Source organism: Astatotilapia calliptera, chromosome 19, assembly GCF_900246225.1.
Source record: "Astatotilapia calliptera chromosome 19, fAstCal1.2, whole genome shotgun sequence".
Lineage (NCBI taxonomy): Eukaryota > Metazoa > Chordata > Actinopteri > Cichliformes > Cichlidae > Astatotilapia > Astatotilapia calliptera.
In genome coordinates this window covers 1,729,060-1,748,669 of record NC_039320.1, presented here as the reverse complement: position 1 = coordinate 1,748,669, position 19,610 = coordinate 1,729,060, and the positions used below count along the sequence as shown (strand labels likewise).

The window sequence follows — 19,610 nt, the reverse complement described above, 5'->3', positions numbered from 1 at the left end:
AACACTAACATGCAGAATGTGAATATGAACTTGGAGTACATGCATAAAAACAAAAAAACAAAACAACAACAAAAAAACTGCTGAAGAGAAAAGACAATGCATGAAAGAATAATCTGACACATTGAGAATCACATATATTCATTTCTTAGTAAGGACAAGATAGACCTTTGAAAAAACAAAACAGATATAACAAACAGAACAAATATATGTGTTTCTCCAAATGAAGAACCTTTTATCTGATCTTTTATCTTACTGTCAGAGTGGCCTGGCTGTCAGTTATTTTATAAATTATATAATTAACTCTCTGTACTAATTGCAATAAGCTGACAATCAAAACTCACCCCCTTGTTTAGTTTTTAAAAAAATCCTAGTTCTTGTTAATAGGAACACAAATAAATGTATGTCTCCGTCCAACGATATTCCTTTTTAACAGGACTATACTGTGGTTCAGTCTCAACAGTTAAACAAAAGCACGCCCAGCTCAGAGTTCATTATTAGGCCGAAATTATTTTACTGCTGGAGTTTCCGCTAAAAAAGTGAAGCTTTTGTGATTAGTTATTTGGAGATGTACCTTGTAGAGCTTTGCACTCTCCAGGTCGTCATCACACTCTGGCATGGTCTGGTTCAGCCGGGTCTTCATGTCTTTAAGCTGCAGCATGCTATCTGTTAGCCCAGTCTCGCAGCGCTCCCAGTTCTAACACAATCAAAATGTATTCTTTAAAACACGTTAATCATGCAGATCAATGTGATAGGATCTTACAAAGCTGATTGAACAACAACCCATCACACTCCTTTGTCTTTTACTTCCTAAACATGCTTGCAGTCATTAATCACGACAGATTGGATTAACTTGCCTGCTCTCAGGCCATGAGAATGTGTCAGACGCTATGGGAGACAAGTAGAGGATCTATGTGTCTTTGTCCGGGCTCAATAAACAAAAACTCAACTCATCTTATAGACTTCCACATCATATTTACCCACTGATGATACAAGGCAAAGAAAATGAGACACTGAGAAAGTAGCAGATTTACAAAGCGGCTGAACTACTATACGGCATGTGCTGTAAAAACAACTAAGGGCTAAATCTAAGAGCGATGTTTTCAGTCCACACCGAGGCTGAGGCTGATGTAACTTCCTCAGGGGATTCACTCTCACTCCCTGACACGGCCTTAAATTTCATTGATTCTGTATATCCGGTGTAATCTGACCATCCATTGACTGGAGGGTAAGGGTAGCAAAAAAGACTCATCTACTGTGGTGATAACAATTTAAAAGCCAAATACTCAAATATGATAACATGAAAAGACAAAGCCACAATATGCTCGGCTGAAAACTGTTTACTGCTGTTTTAAACTGGAGCCCATTCAAAACAAAGCATCAATAAGTTTTTTTTACCGATTAATTACCGTCCAAAATAAAGGAACCGTTTAGTCTAAAAATCTCAAACGGGACATTTTACTGGAGCTGACACTAACAGTAAAAAACAAGAAGTGGATCACTCTCTGGGCAGTATTTACTTTTATTGGAAAAGTGTTGTGTTTTGTGTGCATTTCCTTTGTTTTAAACTTACTTTAAGATGGTTTTAGTGCAACAAAAACAAGGGCAAAGTTCAGGCTTTCGCTATTTGCCCTGTTGAAACCCATTTTAATATCCTCGACGTAATTTTGAGTTCACTTATTTTTTATTGATGTGAATACAGTGCATGCATAGCAGTCATTTCATTGTCTAGTAAATTCATTAACATTTTTAGTAATCTATATCAAGTGAAAAAAGTTTTTGATCACAATTTTATTTTGTTTTTAAAATATTAAAAACATATTCAGGAACATTGTACAGGTATTCAATTTTTTTATGTATGTAAACAGTTATAACCTGTTACTTTAATGTTATTATTATAATAAAGTAATTTTAGTAATATTTAGTGTCGCTATACATCATTACCTATATGCCTATATATATGTATATATACAGAATGGCAGTAAGAAACATAATTTTAAGAAATAGCTCTATATATGATTATTATCGCTTTGACCTTCTAACCAATCTACCGTTTTGAAGGCGAGGTCAGAGGTCAAATATGACATATTTAAATCTTTGTTCGGTACTTTCAGTATTTTAACAATACTCTGTGTTTTTATTTGACAAACAGGCCAGGATACAAATATATTGACATTACTGTGCTTGCATTTAAGAAGTCACATGAATAAGAAGAAGAGTTCAATATAAATTTAAGTCAAAATACAGAAAATACAAACACACAAGCACAGATACACTGCAAAGTTTTCCTTAGTAGCATAGACTGAGTTTGAACTTGTCTCACTGTGTACCAGCTAAAAAGTTCCTAAAAGTAACCCGTTAAATCAGAACATAATAGTCACAATGATTACCTTGATTATAGCCTCGGTGAGCTCCAGTCTTTTGAACAGCAAACTGTGGAGATTGTCCCACTCCTCCTGCAGTGTCCCCAGATCTGTCTGAAGCTGAGTCTGGGTCTCCTCGTCCCCCATGGAGAACAGCTGACGGCCAACCTCCAGAGTGTTGATGAAACTGCTCTGATACCTCTGGAACAACAGCTCTTTGTGCTGAGGATGACAGTGCAGGAGATAAAACATAGAAAGGAGTGTGGAGGAAAAATGAAGCGAAGGAAGCTACTCAGCAGTGATTCATTGGGGGATGTAGTCAGCCGGGGGCTCTGTGGGGCTTCCATCTTCTTTTTTTTTAAAGGGGCAGCTTACAATAGGTCAAAGTCTTATCTTCATCCACATTCAATTCAAATCTCATCAGTCTTCCTTCATGACAGCCCAAAATAACAAAGATTGGAAACTTTACAATCGTTTCATTTTCCCTTTGCTGTAAACGCAATCAGCACCAATTTTCCCTCAGTGTTCATATCTTTAAGCAGCCGTCTGTGAGTGAGTGGCAAAGATAACGTGAACAAACAATGATTTTCAGCAAGTGTAAAAGACTCCCACAAGGATCAGTCCTCTTAACAGATTGATATTCTTATAATTTCATTCATCAGCTTGCAGTGAGTGTTTAATTCAATCAGTTTTATGGCCCTTTCAAGTGATTTCAAAATCAATTCGAAAACAGATCCCACCTGCAGGTCGTGGAGGGAGCGTCGGAGCTGCTGCAGGCTACAGCAGGTTAGTCCAGCTGAGGGGAGCAGGGTCTGCGTGTCCGCAAGGAACCTCTGGAGCTTTCTCAGGCTGCGGCTGTACAGGTGCCAGTGCTTCACCAACCCCTCCACCAAAGACCGTCGCTGGTCAGCCCGCTGTACTGCTCCCTGCCACTGCTCTCTGAGCTGGGCCAGCTTTAGGATGAAGTCGCTCCTGGATCCATCAAAATATTAAGTTGTACTTAAATTTCAAAATGAAACACTGACTGTCTAAACAAACAGAATGATTCATTGTTTTCTGAGGCCATTTGTACCAATCAAGCTAGATTTTTTTAAAACCAGGATCAGAATTAGAACAGAAACCTATACGAAGCATGGAACCTGGTGGTGATGCTAGTGAACGGTCAGTGAACAGTCAGGTAATCACCAAAGCTTTTAGGATTTCATCTTCATCAATATAACTCTATTAAATTTCATGTCAGTTCATTTCAAAGGTGTCAACATATTTCACACATCCTGGACTCAGATGGGCAGAGGGATGCTGTTTGATCTTCTCACCTGCCCTCCACCTCTCCTTTCTGCAGCAGATGAAGAGCATCAGTGATGACTGAGTGAAGGATCTGGTGACCAATGGAGAGCTCAGCCTGAAAGCGCTGAATCACAGAGACATATGAATGATTAGAAGTGTGTAGTTCAAGCTTAGATGCGTCAGTAAGACTGCTAATCAGGTTTGATACCTTGTGAGTACAGAGCTGCTGTCTGAGGCCGTCGTACGATCCCGCTACGTCTACAGCCAGGCTGTCCTCCATCCTCTGCAGGAACGACATCCAGCTTTCACACTTCTGCTCAAATCTCTGCTGCCTCAGCACTTCCGTCTGCAGCTCACTGTACACAAAACAGAACAGCAGGTGAAAAATGTTCTGCAACATTTTACTTTGTGAAAAGTATATTTTTAACGTTTTTTAACGTCAAAAAGCCCGTAATTCGAAAGTAAAGTTTGAAAAAAAACTGCCTCCTACAGATTTGAGCGGATTTATAAAAACAGTTGTCTGCAAAAGTTCTGTGAAATGCCCTTTGAGGCAAGGCTGCCAAACAAATGTATCCATTTAGTGATCAGCCCTAATTTGTGTTCGGTTCATTCACTGCCTTTTACACAATTACGTTTGATTGTTTTCTCTCTTTTTTAAAACTGCGAACTAAATATCTTTTTGTTTTTTATTTACTTAAAACAGGGGAAATTTACTGGAAGACAGGAAAACTGTGATGGCTGCTCAGGTATTAGTTCCCTACTCCTCGTGTTTCCTCACTGACCTGCAGGCCTCTTCAGCTCTGGCGGAGGCATCGGCCCAGCGGCGGTTGAGGAATTGCAGGCGGTGTGCCGCAGCGTCCTCTAGCGTCAGACTGCAGCTCCGCTCGTTGAGCACATCGAGGTCAGCAGACAGGCCGCTCAGCTCCATGAGGCCAGACTGGAAACATATGGTGGCGTCAGAGACTCAGGAGGGATCACAACAGTCTGGACTACCTCACGCACGGCATCACAGCTCAGGACGGTCTAAGATTACACGCTGCAGTCATGCTCTGTGTTCCTCTGTCCTCATTTATTTACCGCCACAGGGCGGCTTCCTGCTTCTTCATATTCTCTCACTGTTGTATAACATCTGCTCCTGTACATTAACTTTCCATTCAGAGGTATAAAGTCAGGCAGAGACAAAGCATACTTTTACACCCTTACACTACTAAATATTTGACACTCATATTTCTGCTTAAGTCTTAACATTTAAGAGTTACAGCTGTCAAAATCTTCTCTTTGTGTAAACAATGTCACCCAAACGTTTTCAGCACTACATAGTTGTTCAGCACTGTAAATGCACCTACAGCTCAACTGGACTGTACGAGCTCATTTTCTTTTTACAGCTTTTAAATAAATAATTTTTCACTACATACAAGACTCAAGAAAATGAAGCTGGACTCTCTTTAAGAAAACACACATTTCTATTGTAGCATAAAAGTCTCTTAATGAACAATTTACTTTGGGGAAAACAACAGAGAGCTAAACACGCAGCACAGCAGTCATTCATAAAATCTTCACGCTGTCTCACCTGGTCTGCCTTCAGAGCTGGATCCTCCAGGCGCTGCTGCCAGACCTCCAGATTCCTCTCCAGTGACTCCATCTCATTTTCAAACTCCTGCACCTGCTTAAGCTCCTCCTACACACAAACATGGCACATGGCCATATGTGTCTTAATTTATAGGTCACTGTGACGCTTTCTGGAGTCAGGTGTCAGGTGAGGAATAGCAGTGGCAGCAACAAAACAAGCAACGGTTTGTAGTAAAATACTTTAAAAAGTTTAGGTTTGTGCACATTGAACGATTGGCAGTGTTTTCATTCAAAGATTCCTGCAGGTTTACCCAAATAACCAGGCTCACTGGTTTAACCTTAAACAAAAGTTTGTACTTGATATGTGATCGGTTCAGTGTAAGCAGTTTTTAAGTGAAAATGAATAATAAGCAATAAATCCAGTCTGACTTCACCAAATCCCACAGACTCTTTCATTCATGAGGTTTTACCTGCAGGTGACCCAGGTTCCTAGACAGCTGCTGTCTGAGCTGCAGGACACCACGTGGCAACAAGCGGCACTCTGATTGGACCAGACTGGCGGCTGAAGGTTCCAGGTGGCTAATCAAGTCCTTGGAGGCTTTCAGCACCACCTCCAGGTCAGACTGCAAGGTGTCTGTCCTCTGCAAGAAAATCTGAAGCAAAGGGGGAGGCAAATGATTGGAGAGTTTCTATTATTATTATTATTTTTATTATGTTTGGTGTCAGATGGTGAATTTTTAAATGCCTGTTACAAACTGCTGGACCCTGATATGAAATAAGACATTCTTTTAATTGATTATCTCACCTGAACATTTTCTATCTTGACAGTGAACAGCTTCACTGTGTTGTCCTGTCCAGGTGTGCTGCTCAGCACAGATGTGGCATCACTCTGTAGTGCCTGCAGTCGCTCTGCCAGAGACCCAGCACACTTATCATAAACCTGCCACACAGTCAGGACCTTCTGACATCTCTGGAGCTGCTGGCCCAGAGCTCCAGTCACTATAGTCCAACTGGAAAAAACAAAACAAAAAACAACAACAAAAGATCATATTTTTCCACAGAGTTTCCACATGTGGATGTGCCTGTGTGCAGGTGTATGTGCATGCGTGTTTGTCTCACCTGTCTCTCTGCCTGTCCAGACATTTGCTGATGATGGCAGCAGCAGCAGGACTGATGTTATCTCTGAGAGAGAGGATGTTCTGACCAAGTTTGTCCCACTCTACCTCTGAGGCTTCTGTCTCCTGTTGAAGAAGCTGCATCCAATACAACAAAACAGCCATCAGTCAAAAACAAAATCCAAACATATCCAACTCAGGGTCATAGGAGCTTATCCCAGCTGCCATGGGGCAAGAGCCAGGGTATACTCTGGGCAGGTTGCCAGTCTCTTACAGGGCCAACACAGCACCTATGGGCAATTTGGAATCACTAGTTAACCCAACCCCACTAATTGCATGTCTTTGGACTGTGGGAGGAAGCTAGAGTACCCGGAGAGAAACCACGCAAACACAGGGAGAACATGCAAACTCCACACTGGTGGATGTTGGATTAGAATCCAGGACCCAGTGCTAACCACTGTCTTAATAAGCAATATGTTTTGAGTGTCCAGAAGCTCACAGTTCCAGTGACCAAATTCTCCTTATTAAACATATCTACTGCAGACAAAGAATCCAGAAAAAGTGGTGAGTTTAAACATCTACAAGTGATCGAGCTAGTATGGGTAAAATACCTGCAGCTTTTCATGGAGATCTGTGAGTGCCTGCAGGGAGAGCCGGGGGCCGCTGTAATACTTCAGAGTCTGACATGCTCTCACTGTTTTCAGCACCATGTGACTCAGCTTCTCCTCCATGTTGCTCCATAACAGCTGAGCCTGAGTTAGCCTCTGTTTTACTGAGTCGTTCTGTAAAAGATAAGATAATCTAAAGACACCCAGGAGCAGACAAATACCTGACCTAAAACTTTTAAGTCAGAGGCATTTATCCTCTGAACTGTCCTTGTGTTACTTACCCTCTGTGTGAGAGCTGTGCAGGTCTCGATGGATTTATCGATTTGACAGATAAAATTGCAGCTCCTGTTTTCTTGTCTGCCACAAACTTTGTCTATCAGCTCCTGAAGAGCTGCAGACTTCTGCATAATCTTCTTCTCAAGATCCTGAGATAAAAGCAGAATTTAAAACCTGTGTTGATTTACTTCCCTTGTGTGGACGTGTATCTCTGAGTATTTCTTTGCAAATGACTTGACGTGAAAATTGCTCATCACGGCTGAAACATCAAATCTGAAATGTTGAAATGATGACGGACACGCTGACTGTTCACGCAGATGTTAGAACACAGACCTGGCAGACGCTGATGCTCCTCTGTAGCTCCGTCTGGCTGCTGGGTGTCTGAGCCGAGTCCATCCAGAGGTTTTGAACCGCGATCCAGCTGTTGATCCGCTGCAGTCGGGCATCCCACTCTACTCTGTTCCTCAACTCCTGTTCAACCTCCTGAATCTGAACACCGCACACGTTGTCAACAAATTACAAACATCTCCTCTAATGATCAACAGTGTGTGATGTAGGAAGGTTTATAGGCAGGACCTTTCAAACTTACCTTAGAGTTGATTTTTTCCTGCAAGCTGAGCCACTGATGGTTGAGGCGACCCTGTTCATCTGCATACTGGTTTTGTTCGTAGCGCAACCTGTGGTCCTTCTCATTACTATTTGACTGTAATGGCTGGTTCACGTAGTCCACTGTAATCTGATGTGCACACATCTCTGTCTGAGACTCCTGAGAAATATGCCATGGATAAATACACAAGTAAACCAACAAACGTCTCTTGATCAGATCAGATCAGCGCTAATAATACTCCACTATCCCACTGAAACAGCATAATTAATACAAACATGTAAGCCCGCACCACAACCACCACCATCCATTCTACCTTGAAGTATTTCAGGAACTGGGCGAGATCATTGTTGGTGCAGGAGTTTTTGTTGATTTTGTTGCAGTACTCCTCCAACTGACACTCAGCTGCTCCGAGCCAGGCCTGCAACTCCAGCAGCGCCCCCTGCTGTGTCTGCACCTCTAACCATCGCTGCAATGAAGTCCAAAAAATAAATTAATTTAAAAAAACCATTGCATACTGTTGTCATTGTTTAATGGCCTTTAATCAATTGTTTTCATTTATAAGCTTTCAGTTAATCCACAATGGTGCTATTAGCAAAGACAGTCCAGGTTTAAAAGGAAGTGAGTGAAAATCTTGAAGTAGGGGGGACAGAAGACTTACAAATGACAGGAGCTGACCACAAAGTGAACAGAGGCAGAGGAAATGAGGATTTCAGAAAGAGAACAAGGAAGGGGGTAGAGCTGAGACGAGTGGAGGTGGGAGGTGGGAAAGTAAAGAAGAAAAAGAGTGGATGAACGAGACTGAAAGAGGAGAGAGGAGCAAAAGACAGACAAGCAGAAAAGAAAAAAAAAACGTCAGACACAGAGAGGTTCATAGGTGGTTTCACACCAAAAAGAGAAGAGAGGTGAGAAGAGCCCTCAAGATGGATGATTATAATTGGTGGCAGCAAAACTGCACCAAACTTTGTCGAGCTAAAGCCAGAAAGGTTCTGTGAAAGTATAACTTCTGACATTTAAATACATCCACAGATAAGAGGGTGTCTGGCACATAGTTTGTGTATTACAATATTCAGCATTTAAGAAACTCCATCGCTCCAACACCCTTCAGGGAGATCTGGGGTCAGATGTACTAATGTATTGGACCACGTTGCACTGTCTGCATTTATAAAGAGAGCACAGTTACAAGACTGCATATAAGAGGTGACCGATCCTGTTGGATGTGTATTTCTAGGAGTTTCTACGGTGGCTCTGAGAGGTCAAATGCACTGCAATGTAAGAAAAGAACAGCAAATAGAACAAAAATGTTGCAAAAACACTGAAAATAAAACTGAAAACAATTAAAGTAGAAAAAACGAAATCTCACAAAACTCAATGCAGGTGTTTTTGAGGAGACATTAATGAAAGTGCTACAGTAGTCACCAAAAACTGCACTATGACCAGTGTTGGTCAAGTTACTTGAAAAAAGTAATCAGTAACTAATTACTGATTACTTCCCAAAAAGGTAATCCCGTTACTTTACTGATTACTTATTTTCAAAAGTAATTAATTACTTAGTTACTTAGTTACTTTTTAAAAACACGATTTATAACCTGAATAGTTGATAAAGCGATAGATCTTTCAGCCCAATTCTACTTTTTCTGCATAATCCATCATACAAAATGTAATCAAATGGAAAAGTCTCTTTTTAAAACTTGTTTTATTAGTTTTAGTTTTTTAACTTTATGCATCAAGCAAAAATTTAATTATATGCACCATTCTCTGACTGGAAGAAATTTGTTTAATATTTAAACCTATTTTCTGCACATTCCAGCACATAAAATAAAATATTTTTTTTGGGTTTTCCACTCACTCTTTCAAATAGATGCAAGTAAAACACAGCAGAAAATAAATAACATCAAAGACTAGCGGTCCTTTTGCTCTATTTTCACCTGTAAAGCAGGAGTGGGGTAGGCGGAGGTTTACCCTGGTGCAGGTGTGCCGCTGCGGTCAGTGGAAGAATCCGCGAGTTTCTCTGTGAGTTTCCCATTACGTCGTAGCGCACTCGGTGCTTGCTTGGAAGTTTAGGGGGTTTTTTTCGCTGTAAAAAGAAGTTTTCTTCCCACGCACAGCGGACACTAATGTTTTTGTCACTTTTTATGGAATCAAACTCAAAGTAAGATCAGTACTTCCACGCTTTAAACGCTGCACGCTCATACTCTCTCCTGCACTTGATATATTATCCACTGTTGATCTGCACACAGCTGTTGTCACAAACGTCGCACTTGCTTACGTCACTGTCATGAGACATTCTCGCAAAAAAATCACGGTTTTAGTAACGCAGTTACGCAGCGTTCCTACGGGAAAGTAACGGTAATCTATTTACCGATTTTGCAATAGTAATCCCTTACTTTACTCGTTACTTGAAAAAAGTAATCAGATTACAGTAACGCGTTACTGCCCATCTCTGACTATGACACACTTTAAAGAAGTGAACGGTTCACCAGTGTTGTGAGGGATAAAAATATGCAGGTAATGTGTATATTAATCACATGATTCATGTAAGAATGTAATTGCATACTTGTCACATTCGCAACTGTTTCCTCATGTTGTTTTATCCCCCAAAACCCTTTTTTGTGTTTTGTGAGTTTTGTTTTTTGGTCAGCTTTTGTAGCATCTTTTTCCTGTGATGTTTTATTGAACTTCCATTCTGTTTTGTGTGCTTTTTCTATTTACAGTTTTTTTCTTGCGTTACAATGTGCTTGACCTTTCAGAGCCACCGTTATTTCTGTTCTTGAGATCCAAAATACAAGAAGGAGAATATTTAATTGAAGTGCATTACTGCTATATGTGGCAAATTAAAAAAAAACAAAAACATGTAGAATATAGCATGCTGAATATTTTTTATTGGAGTTCTATATTGAAATGAACTGCCTGTGTTCAGAAAACAGCGCAACTTTTGTAAAATGCTGAATAGTTTAACTTAGAGAAGTCACAGTCTACATGGGGGGGAGATCCTCACCTTGTGCAGAGTTTGTTGAATAACAGGCACATCAACGAGAAGACTGGACCAGTCCAACTCTATCTGTCTGAGCTGAGTGTTGATGGAGCACATATCTATGTCAGAAGTCTTGGGCAGAGGAGTCCCTTTATCCTCAGGATCTCTTTCTGAGTGTGCTTCCCTCAGCTGCAGCAGCTGGGACAAAGAACCGGTCACTGCCACCTTTACTTCAGATTTGGCCTCCAACTCTTTGGTCAAAGCCTGCATTAAAAATCTTACGTTAGTCTGTTCTCCATAAGTGCATTGTGGTCTCTGGAAGAGCTGCTAATGAGCAAAAGTTGGTCAAAGTGCTAGAACTAAAATATTTTTAAAAAAACTAAAAAACAATGGTTTCAACTCTTACTCACCACAGACTGGAGGTAGAGCTCACGCCTCTGTTCAACATCCATCTCCTCACTGGATGAGACAGTGAGCTCACTCCATCTATCGATCCGTTGTCTAGCCTCATTCATCCACTGAGACAGCGCGGCAGAGCTGTGACGAAACCTGATTTTTGGGCAAAAGTTGCACATTTAAAAACAAGTTGACACAACATCATACCAAAAGATCTTTTACTATCTAATATTGGGGTTTTCATTGCATGCAACCCTATTTTAAATTTAAATTTAGATTGACAATTTTATTATTATTTCATCTCAATATAAACCACACTAAACATTTCTAAAATATGATATGAGCTTAAACTAAACTACACGCAGTCTAGTCTAAGTTCAGGACAAGTTCCAACTTTCTATGTCAGACGGCCCGGACTTTCATGCTTTTCATCAGTCACCTGCTCTTCAGTTTCCTTCCTTTGTCAAAGTTGGTGCGTTCATGCTCCAGCCTCTTGTGCAAAGATCTCCAGCGAGCCTCCAGTTTGCAGACAGACACACCCACTCCACTAAAACCCGCTCTCTGCAGTCGCCGGCCTCCCTCCAGCATCTGACTGACCCGCGCTTCATTCTCCTCCAAAATGCGATGCAGCTCCTGCAGTCAGACAAGGAGAACTTGCATATCACTGCACAGACCCATGAAATGAATTCATACATACATGCGTGAATATTCACTCAACTCAACACAAAGGCTAATGCTCAGAGCGATACAAAAATCTTTGTGAGAAGTCACCTTTTGTCTGCTGGCTACAGTCACAGAAGGGCATTAGAGATTTCAGACTCATCATCTTATCACAATTAAAATAAATCAGGTTTGCTAACTCTCATGCAACTGGTATGTAAGACTAAGGGTGAAGGTTTGTGCTACTTTTCAATTTCACTTTCATCTAAGATAATAACCCTGATAGTGAACAAAGGACAACTTTAAAGCCAAACAAGTTTCATAAAGACAGACCTCAAAAGAGAGTTTGTAACAAGTTATGAATGAGACTCACTACTGAATACATGCTGACATTCGATGTTAAACAAAATTTTAACGAGACCTTAAGCTGAGCTGTTACTATTAATCTCATGCAGATTTGGTTGCTGAACTAGAGCAAAGATGCAGGAGAAGACAACCTCTATGTTTATGTTTTTATCTATTTTACCACATATATATTTTTGTTGACTATAGACCATTCTGAGGTGCATTTCAAAACTGATGCGTTGCCAGTCTGGAAGCAGAACAACAGTGAACAGAACCAAAATTACAAGTCTGTGCTTGGCTAAAAATTCACATCAAAGCCAAGGAGCATCCTGTACCCCTACAGAAACAACCTATTAGGGTGTATTTAATTGATCTAATTAGGTTTTGAGTGCAGTGCACAAAGTACAGCATAGAGCTTGCCCAGATAGATAGAATGGAACATTGCTTGATGTGCTCTGTACTCCAGTTGGCTGCCTGTTAGTAAATTCGATGGGCAAAAAACACATTTATTAATAAAAATGATCCCTTGTAGATGGAATAGAAAATAGAAAATACCTTGTAGCTGAGAGGCTTCTCTGATTCCTGCTCAGATCCCTCAGGGATTTTGGGAAATGATGTCTCAATACTTCTCATCAAGGAGTCGGACCATGCACTGTCCTTCTCCCATTGTGACCACATCTGAGGCAGACATTGTGATTATCAGTGATGGTTATGTCATTAAAATCAATCCTCATTCTCATTTCTCATTTGTGGTGCCTTTAATAGCCTATATGTGTAAATCTGTCATCTAGTGAACAAGTTAATGAATTTGGGGGATTTTTGGTGGCCTGGACAGATTAAGGCAAACTTTAGGCATAGAGGTGTCAGTAGGTTCCAGTGGAAGTGCTTTTCAGAATGTATAACGGCAATCACATTCCACTTTGATGGGAGATGCAAGGTGTGGCTTCCATGAAATCTCTCTCTTCGTTATTGTATGTACTGTATTTCTCTTTCTTTACTTGAAAGTCACTTTGCAAGTAAGCTACATTGCACCTACCTCTAATGTTTCCTGCATCTTGGTCCCTTTCTCCAGTCCATCCTGCTGCAGTCGAGCCACCTGGTCCTGCAGACCCTTTATTGTAACCTCCCTATTTTCTAGGGGCATATCTGAAACTCTATTGGTCAGGTACTGCAGGATTTCAAAGTGATCGCCCAGGAACTGGAAAAACCTCTGATTAAGAAAAAGTAGACATGAAAATCATAATCTATTGTCTTATTTCAATGGGACTCTTTTTTTCCACCACACTAACCATATGACTGCTTAGCTTCTTCTGGAGCTGGGCCCTGCTCCGGAGCTCTGTGTCAGGCTGCTGAGGGAAACTATCAGAGCCCAGACTGAGCAGCTCCTCAAAGCTGCGGACCAGCTGCTCATATTGCTTCTGCAATTCCACGCCGCTCTTCAACTCCTCACAGTGGGAACGGACACCGCCCACTACTGTCTCCAACTCACCCTGAGGACAGAAAATTTGAAGATTTAAATGCTCTTGCATCATCTGAATAATTCAGTTTCTGAGTATTCTTAAACTTGCCTCTCAGTATTTAATGGGCCACCTTGGTGACCTACGTAAACGTATAAACACTAAAGCCCACATTTGACACACTCGCTAACACACCTGCAGCTGTGTGGCCTGGTGGATGAGAGAGGCAGGCAGATTGTGTTGATCAGCCTCGACCTGCTGCTGCAGAGACTCCTGGATGTGAGCAGCAGCCTGACAAATAAACACACCAACAATTAAAACCTGTAGAGATTTTGATAATAAACAGTCAATTTAGAGTCGACTGATCTATTAACAGAGCAAATTACCAATATAACAAGTAAGCTAAAACCTATCTCAATTGAAGTTAGATATTATGTCTTCTTACTTTCTCTATTTTTATCAGTATTAATAAAGCAATTTACTGACTGATTTTAAAACACATGCAGACCTGTTTCTCTGCACTGTCCTCCTGCAGGATCCTGAGCTGCTTTTCTCTGCTGGCCAGCGCGATCTGGACCACAGGAAGTAGTCTGCACAGATCATCAATGCACTGCTGACCACACTTTAACCCAGGGACATTGCTGACCTTTGACCCCTGAGAAACAAGCTCACTGCCAAGGGTGGCAAGCTCTGCTGAGAGACTCTGAAAAGGAAGATGAATAGTAAAGATCCTTCTTTTAGTTAAGCTTTAACTAACAGTAAGATGCATTATTGATATTTCACTTATAATTTTTTCCCAAAAGGGTCGATAAAATGTCAGAATTAAGAACACTGAGCCATAAAAATTGCAGTGTGAAGTTAAAAGCTGATATGGTTGCACAAAAAGTTAAGGATAAAAAAAACACATCATGACACTTCCCTTTAAAGGTAATGTCAGTGTCTACAGAAATAGCTCACGGAAAGTAACAACAAGCCTCACACTGATGCTTCAGAAAATGAAGGGGGATCATTAAAGTCACTATCACGCCTCAGATTTTTCAGCCATAGATGCAGGAATGCTGATGATGACAATTTTGAAACTGAAAACAACCGTAAACATCTGATGTTAAGTGCTTCTTTGCAGTGAGGCGTCTCACCTGTAGGTGAAGCAGCCTCAGCTGGGGTTCTTCTTCATGTGTCACCAGAACAGGTGAGCACAGCATGCTTTTCATTGAGTCCAGGCACAGGGATGCTCCATGCAATACATGAAACAAACCTTCATCAACGGTCTGATGGGTTCCCTCAGCAGGGCAGGCCTGGGTATGAAAGATGAGCAAAACCGTTAGCAGGGTCATGTTAACAATTTATTAAAATTTGGCCTACATCCACAAAGGTTTTCTTTTAGGCTATTTGTTTCAGTTTTATGCAAGGTTGAGTTGATTTCCTTTCATCTTTTACTTTACTACTATAATTTTTTTAATGTTTTTTAAAGTGGACAATAGCAAATTTCTTGATCAAATATTAAAGCGAATCAGCCCAGGGACCTCAATTTATTAGAATTTTTAATATTATGCATATTGACGTTTAGTTGGTGTTGTCCAACTGTTATTTTCCATACTGTGATTCTGATACTTAATTGCCTGTAAGGTGTCCTTGAGTGTCCTAAAAGTTGCATATAAATAAATTATTATTGTTATTATTATTATTATTACATTAAAACATGCATCAGTTATATTATTGGTGCTGCATTAAAGATTGTTTCACTTTTCAGTCCTGTGACAACTCAAAATGAGGTCCAGCCTTACCTATAAACTATAAATACCTTGGAGTACACATTGACAATAAACTGGACTGGGCTAAAAACACCACAGCACTTTACAGGAAGGGCCAGAGTCGTCTCTATTTTTTGAGGCGACTGAGGTCCTTCAACATCTGCCAGAAAATGCTGAGGATTTTCTATGAGTCTGTTGTGGCCAGTGCGATCCTCTATGCTGTTGCATGCTGGGGGAGCAGGCTGAGGGTCGCAGATGCCAACAGACTTAATAAACTGATCCGTAAGGCCAGCAATGTTGTGGGGATGGAGCTGGACTCCCTCAAGGTGGTGTCGGAGAGGCGGATGCTGTCCAAGATAAAGACAATGTTGGATAACACCTCCCACCTACTCCATGACATGCTGGTCAGTCACAGGAGCTCGTTCAGTGAGAGACTGAGATTACCGAAAAGCACCACTGAACGACACAGGAAATCTTTCCTGCCTGTGGCCATCTCCCTGTACAACGCATCCACTTAACACACTGTTTGCTACTACAGCTACACATGTTTCTTTTCCAACTATTTATTTATGAGTGACTTATGTATGTATATATATGTATATATTATACTATTCTTAGTTAGTGTATTGTCTGTCTTGTCTTAATGTTGGTTTAAAATGGAGCACTGTAACAAAAAATAATTTCCCCCAGGGATCAATAAAGTATTCTGATTCTGATACCTATACCTTGTAATTATTTGATAAGATGACACTGATCCCAGTGCTAAGATCAATATTATACTTTGTTGGTTTTCTTATTGATTTTTGATCTTTCGGGGAGAAAAAGTGGGCTCAGATTTTCAGCATCAACACCACTGAGTCTGAACACAGTGTAAAAACTGTGGCTGGAATTTGTTTATTAGTTGTGTTTTGGATCACATCACATATTTACTGATCACATAAAACTCTTTTCTTTCAGATCTCATACATTGTTTATGCCACTGATAATGCAAGCTGCATAACTTAATAGAAAGCTAATTTAATACAATTACATTTAACTGGTTATAGTTACAAATAATTCTAAATTACATATTACCTTTAAAGGGAATATAAATTTAGGAAGCTAATCATCTCACATCCCTTCAGCTTTATCTCAGGCTCTCTAGTCTTGAGAAGAAAACCAGCAACTGGCCTCGTGCAACAGCTTCTATACTCTCTGACAAACAGCCCTAATATAATGGCTCCTCACCTGATTCAGAAGCTCTGCAGATGTGTGCCCCAGCTCTCTCAGATGGCTGATGCAGGTCTGGAGCTCTTTCAGGTTTTTTCTGGCAATCATGCATCCTGCTGTTCCATTGCTACGCTTCACAGATGAGTCTGTCACCTTCATAAAGAGAGAGAAAGAGAGAGCCACACAGACAGAGAGAGACGGAGAAAAACATCAGAGGAAAAGTTAGAGACACACGCTACTCTAATCATGCCCTGCAGGAGTTCCCATAACACCAACGAGACAACAAAGTGGCATCTGCTCAAAGAAGGTGATAATCAAGCATGGCGAGAACACCGATTTGTCCCTTTCTCTCTTGTATTTGAAATGTGATAATCAAGCACCTCAGTCTCACGATGAAGGCCTTACCTCGGAGGAAGGAAGCAGCCAGCTCTCTTCCAAAGCCAGCAGCTGACTGTGAAGGTGATCCCACTTCTTCTGAGCCGAATCCTCCTCCTCATCAGCCGCAGCAGGAGGCGACCTGCAGCCAGAGAACAAGCTGAAAATTAACACTTCATCTCACTCCAGCTTTCTTTCTTTCTATATAGATTGAAGTTGAATTAAGAAAATACTGTAGTCTTTTTCTTCGTCCTATAAGTAAAATACCTTATTTAAAAATGTAAATGTATGTTATATTTTAAAACAACTAAAACTCTGTAATATGTGTTTGACAACAATTTAATAGAGTGAAGAAGCTGTTTTGCCTTAGTGAGAGCTGGCTGTGGTCCTCGGACTCCTGGCGGTAAAGCAGCGCTCTGCTGCCACGCCTGGCGATGGCCTGAGTTAGTCCTCTTTGTTCACTGAGCTCGAGCTCCAGCTCCTACACAAAAGTAAAATATCAAGTTTAACAATTTTAACTGTTTATATTTGATACAATGTCTGTGTGTCTGTGTCACGTCACATACTGACACAAATTAAAAGCCATACTTCATCTATTAGCGGCGGCTTATTGTCAAAGCAGCCATTTATTTTACTTGAATCGCTCCCTTTCTAATTATTTCCCGCTAGCTATTAGGTCAGTGGTTCCCAAAGTGGGGGGCACAGAGCCATTGCGGGGGTGCGGTAAAAAAAAAAGAAAGAAAGAAAGAAAAAAAAACCCCTGCTTGGACACTGCTAGCATAATGGACAGGTCTTTGACGGGGCTCCCGCACAAAGCAAAGCAGAGGATGAAGCGTCGCCAAATATGCTTCCAAACCAACTTCTTTCCAAACCAAAAACTAGAAAATATGACGAGGCATATGTTGCCTTCGGCTTCACCTGCACAACGGCGGTGCCAAGGTAGGCCTCCCCGACAGAATTTGTTTCCCCTGCATTGGGAGCACGCTGGGCTGTGCAAATCGTGGCCGAACAGTAAACACATTCTTGATTTTTAGCTCACAAACACTTATTATAATGAAATTTTGGCGATGTTAGCTCTTTATACAGTGGGATACAAATACTATCAAGCTGATGCTGCCACAATTTGCTCCCACTGTTCAAATCATGGTATGTTCATGGTTTCTCTTTCTTTTTCTCTCAGCTTTTCAGCTCCACCTTTTGGCTTTTCTTAGCCTCTACGAGGTGCACTCAGTGTTGCCAACTCATCAGTAAGGAAAATCGCTATTGGCTGTCCTAAAAGTCGCTAGAAGTCGCCAAATGACGCCATCATCTAATTTGCATAATTGATCATGCTAATGTAATTGTAACTAACCTATGTTGTTGGAGAGAGAAATAACATCGCGGAAGAGACATAAAGTGAGTAAAAAACTAGTGATGGGATTTCCGGCTCTTTTTAGAGAACCGGCTCTTTCGGTTCGGCTCACTAAAAAGAGCCGGCTCTTTCGGCTCCGAACCGGCTCTTCAGGTTGTTTTGTTGCTTTAATTAATTTATTATTAACAATAATATAAAATTATGCACAAAAGGAATTACTAACGTAAAAACAAGTGGTTTTATTTATATATGTTTATATATAAATATATGCGGTGGCCCCTAGAGACAAAACACGTACAAACTCCAAAACACATTTCTAGCATGAACTGAACTTCCAAAGCAGAGCTACTAGATCACTTAAATTACACAATTGAAAGCATGTGTGTATTGTTTGTATATTTATACACAGGCACTCATATATATTTTCAAATAATTTTAAAAAAAGTTCATTTACCTGTTATTACCACACACCAAATCCGGTCGTTGGTACTTGCTGGCTTGTGTAGCCACAAGATAACAAAGGCTCAACACTGCGCCCAGCATCCTGGAGCACTTCTGTTGTCTATTGTACGTTTTTTGAGTTTTTATGTGCTTCTGAGTTTTTATATGCTTCTGAGTTTTTACGTGCTTCGGAGTTTGTACGTGTTTTTACGTGTTTTTGGAGTTTTTACGTGTTTTGGAGTTTGTACGTGTTTTTACGTGTTTTGGAGTTTGTACATGCTTCAGAGTTCGTACGTGATTTGAAGTTTGTATGTGCTTTGTCTCTAGGGGCCACCGTAAATATACTTTTATTTATTCACTCCACATAAAATGTAATAAATAAATCATATAATACAAAAATCAACTATTCACATTTCAAGTTTTAACTATTTAAATTTTCAGCTTTTTCCTTTCACAAATTTAAAGTGAAAAGAACACAAAACACTGCAAACCACAACACAATTAAATATAAATTATAATATGAAAACTAAAAGAACATGCATTTTCTCTGTCATATGGACCTGCATGAATAAACTTTCTCAATCCTTTATCATCTGCAACCGAAAATAGTTGTGGATGATTACTATACCTTTCTAATGTTGTTGTCCCTGCCTCTCTTTCTCTCTCTCTGGCTCTGTTCCTGTGCTACTGAGTGTAACTACCGCCCCTCCCCCCTCTGCCCAGCGTAAAGCACAAGGCTCGTGTGCAGAGTGAAGCGGAAAAAAAGTGCGAGAGAGAGGCTGAGAGAAAGAAAAAAAAAAAAAACCCACGTGACGGCTCGCGATAAGGAGCC

The 19,610-nt window shown here is 40.6% G+C and overlaps 1 protein-coding gene across 1 annotated transcript in view; it reads right to left on the bottom strand.

Annotated features, from left to right (window-relative positions):
• The window catches only part of syne2b (spectrin repeat containing, nuclear envelope 2b), a 150,190-nt gene that overhangs the window by 29,624 nt on the left and 100,956 nt on the right, over positions 1 to 19,610 (bottom strand). Inside the window, exons 82-108 of the mRNA XM_026152943.1 lie at positions 17,352 to 17,467; positions 17,017 to 17,128; positions 16,630 to 16,764; positions 14,788 to 14,946; positions 14,160 to 14,354; positions 13,847 to 13,942; positions 13,484 to 13,684; positions 13,231 to 13,404; positions 12,750 to 12,872; positions 11,629 to 11,822; positions 11,204 to 11,342; positions 10,818 to 11,057; positions 8,136 to 8,288; positions 7,805 to 7,981; positions 7,549 to 7,704; positions 7,221 to 7,364; positions 6,943 to 7,113; positions 6,336 to 6,469; positions 6,022 to 6,226; positions 5,687 to 5,869; positions 5,218 to 5,325; positions 4,430 to 4,584; positions 3,856 to 4,003; positions 3,677 to 3,771; positions 3,101 to 3,332; positions 2,388 to 2,582; positions 572 to 694 (exon numbers count right to left, since the gene is read on the bottom strand). Of these exons, the coding sequence (XP_026008728.1) occupies positions 572 to 694; positions 2,388 to 2,582; positions 3,101 to 3,332; positions 3,677 to 3,771; positions 3,856 to 4,003; positions 4,430 to 4,584; positions 5,218 to 5,325; positions 5,687 to 5,869; positions 6,022 to 6,226; positions 6,336 to 6,469; positions 6,943 to 7,113; positions 7,221 to 7,364; positions 7,549 to 7,704; positions 7,805 to 7,981; positions 8,136 to 8,288; positions 10,818 to 11,057; positions 11,204 to 11,342; positions 11,629 to 11,822; positions 12,750 to 12,872; positions 13,231 to 13,404; positions 13,484 to 13,684; positions 13,847 to 13,942; positions 14,160 to 14,354; positions 14,788 to 14,946; positions 16,630 to 16,764; positions 17,017 to 17,128; positions 17,352 to 17,467 (4,263 nt within the window). The remainder of the gene's footprint in view (positions 1 to 571; positions 695 to 2,387; positions 2,583 to 3,100; positions 3,333 to 3,676; positions 3,772 to 3,855; positions 4,004 to 4,429; positions 4,585 to 5,217; positions 5,326 to 5,686; positions 5,870 to 6,021; positions 6,227 to 6,335; positions 6,470 to 6,942; positions 7,114 to 7,220; positions 7,365 to 7,548; positions 7,705 to 7,804; positions 7,982 to 8,135; positions 8,289 to 10,817; positions 11,058 to 11,203; positions 11,343 to 11,628; positions 11,823 to 12,749; positions 12,873 to 13,230; positions 13,405 to 13,483; positions 13,685 to 13,846; positions 13,943 to 14,159; positions 14,355 to 14,787; positions 14,947 to 16,629; positions 16,765 to 17,016; positions 17,129 to 17,351; positions 17,468 to 19,610) is intronic.